Source organism: Rhincodon typus, chromosome 4 (assembly GCF_021869965.1).
Source record: "Rhincodon typus isolate 14 chromosome 4, sRhiTyp1.1, whole genome shotgun sequence".
Lineage (NCBI taxonomy): Eukaryota > Metazoa > Chordata > Chondrichthyes > Orectolobiformes > Rhincodontidae > Rhincodon > Rhincodon typus.
Window position 1 is genome coordinate 70,479,097 of NC_063335.1, and position 4,894 is coordinate 70,483,990.

Below are 4,894 nucleotides of genomic sequence, written 5' to 3' on the forward strand. Positions count from 1 at the left end.
GTCCGACAAAATGGATTGTGGTGGAAAATGATTTCCATCATAGCTTTGGTGGGAATCGCTTAAAAAGCCCAGTGAGGCCTGTCTTGACATCGGTAGCAACTTGCTGCATCTTCTAACCAAAGGTCCGGGTATCATGTGTCTGTCTAAATGCCTCTTAAACTTTCCTATCGCATCTGCTCCTACCACCTTTCCTGGCAGCATGCTCCAGGCACCTCTGCGTAAAAAAACTTTTCTTACACATCTTCTTTAAACTTCCCCCCCCATACCTTTAACCTACGTCCCCTAGTATTTGACATTTCCACCCTGGGAAAAAGACTCTGACTATCCACCCTATTCATGTCCCTCATAATTTTACAGCAGGTTGCCCATCAGCCTTCAAAGCTGTAGTGAAAGCAATCCAAGTTTGTTCAACCCTCTCCTTACAGTGAATATGCTCCAATCCAGGCAACATGATGGTAAACCTCTTCTGCGCCCTGTCAAAAACCTCCATATCCTTCCTATAATGCAGCGACCAGAACTGCACACAGCACTCCAAATATAGCCTGACCAAAGTCTTATGCAGTTGCAGCATGACTTGCCAACTTTCATACTCAATGTCCTGACTGATGGAGGCAAGCATGCCATATGCCTTCTTTACCAACTTACACATTTGTGTTGCAACTTTCAGGGAGCTATGGACTTGGATCCCCAAATCCCTCTGTATATCGATGCTCCGAAGGGGTTGGCCATTTACAGTATACTTTACTCTTGCATTTGACCTACCAAAATGCTTCACCTCACACTTGTCCAGATTAAATGGAATGTAGGGCTTTAGGTAGGAAGTTGGAAAGTGGAATTTCCAGGGTTGTAATCTCAGGATTACTCCCTGTGCCACATGCCAGTGAGCCAGAATAGGACGATAATACAGTTGAATGCATGGTAAAAGAGCTGATGTAGGATAGTGGCTGCCTTCAGATGGTTATAGTTAGACTGGTGAAATGGGCAAGCACATGGCAAGTGCAGTTTAATGTAGATACCTGTGGAGTGACATATTTTTGGAGAAACAACATGCAGGTGCCCTCTGATCTAAATGGGTCTTTTTGGGTATGAAGGTTGCAGGACCTTTGGGATCTGGGCTGCATATTCACAAATCATCGAAGATTCCAGGACAAATCAATAATGAAGTGCATAGGAGTATTGGTACTGTAGATAGAGTGTCGAACAACAAAATAAGACCATAAGATTCAGGAACAGAATTAGGCTATTCAGTCCAATGAGTTTGCTTTGCTATTTGATCATGGCTGATATGTTTCTTAACCCCATTCTCCTGCCTTCTCCCCATAACCATTGATAAAATTATATTGAACATTACAAAGTTGATTGGTTAGCTGGAATTTTGTACATAATTGGGGCAACACTTTAGGAAGATTGCCAAAACCTCAGAGATGGTACAGAATAGTTTACCAGGATAATACTGGGGCTGAGGGATTTCAGTAACTTAGAGAGATGAGAGAAGTTCAGATTGTTTTCTTTTGGAGCAGAGCAGATTAACGAAAGATCTAATTTCAAATTTGGAAAAGAGCAGGAAGAAGCAGTTTCTTCAGGTTAGTGGTTCAGTAACCAAATGTGATAACTTTAAAATAATTGGCAAAAGAGGGGAACAGAGGAGAGATCACTTTAGAAGGGGGATGGTTCTGCTCTGGAGCATACTGTCTGCCAGCGTGATGGAGGCAGATTCCATGACAACCTTCAAAAGGCAATGTGAACAGAAATGGGTAAAGGTATGGGGTGACATTACACCGTGAGCTGGCACAGGTACAGTCCCAGATCCCAACTGTAGGACGCGGCAATATTTGGGAAATGGAAATATTATGCAGGGGTGTTTCAGCATAGTATTGATCTGCGTCGTAGCCCATTGCTTTTCGAAGTGTATTTCTAGAACTTGAAATAAAAGAAACCCATTGAAGCTATGCATTTAAGGATCCCCCCCCCCCCTCAAATTGGTTGTATTAAGATCCATGGAGAATATCTTTGAGAGATGTAAATAGCAATGCTGATCACGTGTTGGCGTGTAACGAGCTGAATCTGCTTCTGTGCTTCCTGGATCCTTTCGCTTCAACCATCAATAATCCTTCCGCCTCAGAAAAAACCCTGGCAGCAATTCCACATGCCACCTCTCGGCTGCACAGTCATTAAACCATAGAGCCCTCAGTGAGGGCTGCATCACTGATACCAACAGGTATATATTAAAAAAAACAAGTGAGGGCGTGATGCCCGCTCTCCAACCTGATTAAAAGAGGGAGACGCAGAGAGGTCTATTCCACTCCCCGAAGATCCTGATGGGACCTCTCTGTTTAAGCTCTGGTCTCTGTTTACGAGCCATGGCATTTGCTTCCTGCACGCTTTCTGCCAGCCTGCCTACAGTGAGCATCGGCGTGCCTGCTGACCATGGGGCTCAAGTCCAGGGATGTTGATGGCTCGGGCGAAGGCAAAAAGCTGCGGGTGGGATTCGCTACCGATCCCGAGCCCGGGGTGGTGGGATTCGGTCTGAACTCCGGGGCGGACCGGGACGGCGCTCTGCTGCTGGAAGGACGGAGCAAAGAAGACAGCAAACCGGGACCGAAGGAAGGTCTGAACCTCCTGAACAAACCTCTGAGCCACAATCAACTGAACAGAAGGAAAGCCACCTACAGAAAACTGCAGAACTTTATCTATGATGCGCTAGAGAGACCCGGAGGATGGGCACTGGTCTATCACGCCTTCGTGTGAGTACTGGTCGCATCCTCCTTTCGTATTTGCTGCTTGGTTTTATATGTACGCACAACAGGGCGATTTCCCTGTCCCCCCCATTTTGTTGCATTAAATTACCGCGTCTCGTTTGCCTAATCCTAAAATATTGACAATAAGGGTACCTTCATATTACTGCTTCAGTCAAACATAAGCCTTGATAGTCCTTCTTTACCGATGTTAATTTATCATGTATTTATTCCATTTATTTTTATTTGACTACTTGTTAATATTAGCTGACGGAAATTCCATTTCCACGCTCCGATGTCTTTCCCCTACGCTGTTGTTTGTTTTGTTACAGGATCCTGTACAATTTCAGGTAACGTAAGAAAGGGGAATGTATTTTGTTGCTGGACTTGTTGTGCCTTAATGCCAAAGAACCACACCTTACACGGAATTGAAGAAATTGGCGGTGCTTGCAGAGTCGTGTGGGTGTTAGAGTGGCTCGGGTCATTGTTATTGGTCAGCCTAACTCCTGAATTCCTTGTACCTCCCCTAGTTGTAGATGGAACCCGTTGCATGAAGCTGTAACGCAGGGATATCCAGTTAGACAGTGATATGCAATGACTGACTTTACCAGTTCCGAATGTAATTCTAAGTCTACAACCACACACGTAGAGTCATAGAGCCATACTGCATAGAAACAGGCTCTTCGGCCCGCCGTATCTATACCGACCAACAAACACTAATCCTATTTACCTGCAGTGGTCAACAGTCCATTCCAAAGGTGGGAAAGATTTTGTAGGGAAATTACATTTTAAAAATTAGCTGGTATTATTTTCAGATTTACTTTTTTTTGTTTTAAGTATCTACATTTAGCTGTTACTAGAAAACGATACATTTCCGCTTTCCAACAAGAATTGCTAATAGATGGTCTACAATGATTGATGGGAACTTTTGTCCGAAGTAAAGTTTACTCTCATTTGTTTCCAGTGGGAGAAATGTTCCTTCTCATCATTCAGATTCCATTAGCTAGTGAATGGAAAGAGTTGCCTTCCACACTTTGTTGAATATATGGATGTATGCAAATGTAGACTTTAATACAAATATAGTCATAATATTAGGTTTCTCAATAAAATATGAGAGAGTAATACATGCCAGTGAGATTAACAGTCTAGTAGGTAACAATCTAGTGATGTCCCGGACCACAAAATGAAGCTCGATAGTTGTGCATAGTCCGTAGAACAAGATTCAGTTATATCATCAATGAAGACGCTCATGAATAATTCAAGATAAAATCACTATATAAAATATAATGCATTTTATATTGATCATATTTAAGGTAGTGTTCTTAACATTCCTCCAATCATCTGTCATTGAAATTTATTACTCCACATTTCAATTTATTAATGATGTAAATTCAGAAAAAAATAGTGAAGATATGTAAAAGTGTTGGACCTAGGAGAATGCATTATTTTCATGAATAGAAAGTAAATCAGATTCATACAATGTTCTATTTCCACCAGATCATGTTCTGTGCACTTCACAAGAGGTCTCTCTAGTTAGCCTGTACCCCTATAAACTGGAATGTGACTTTGTATAATGTTTAAAGAAAAATTCTACCTAGTTACCTGTGTTTCAAAAGTTCCTCATTTTCTCATGTTCTTCGGACAGCAGATGAACAAATCATTCCCATGGTTTCTGATTACAGCTATAGAGTATGCATCCAGTTTCTTCACACTCAAATAGAGCTTGCAGTTAAAAATCAATACCTCAGAATTCACTTGATATCAGGACCTTGTTTTGATGAAATACCATAATGTTTTGTTAATTTCTTCAATTGTCTGACCATGTTACCTTGGTAGTAGCACTGTCACATTCACTATTGCTACTTAGAGTTTCTATGCACTAATTCCACATGTTTCATTGAGAGTAAGATTGCATCCAAGACATGTCTGTATAAATAACCCAGATCTACAGCTATATCATTCTATTTCAGTGCTCTAACCATTTTATTCACAAATTTGACAATCTTGCAGTTGATTCTGGATCGCTTATGTAAATTAAGGACTGCAGAGGTCTGAGCAATAAAAGCTGTAGCCTGACAAAAGAGATAACAAGGTGTAGAGCTGGATGAACACAGCAGGCCAAGCAGCATCAGAGGAGCAGGAAGGCTGATGTTTCAGGC

The 4,894-nt window shown here is 41.8% G+C and overlaps 1 protein-coding gene across 1 annotated transcript in view; it reads left to right on the plus strand.

Annotated features, from left to right (window-relative positions):
* The first annotated feature begins 2,275 nt into the window (after positions 1–2,275).
* Positions 2,276–4,894, plus strand: part of kcnq3 (potassium voltage-gated channel, KQT-like subfamily, member 3) — a 416,827-nt gene continuing 414,208 nt past the window's right edge. Inside the window, exon 1 of the mRNA XM_048596129.1 lies at positions 2,276–2,744. Coding sequence (XP_048452086.1) covers positions 2,428–2,744 — 317 coding nt within the window. The 5' untranslated portion in view covers positions 2,276–2,427. The remainder of the gene's footprint in view (positions 2,745–4,894) is intronic.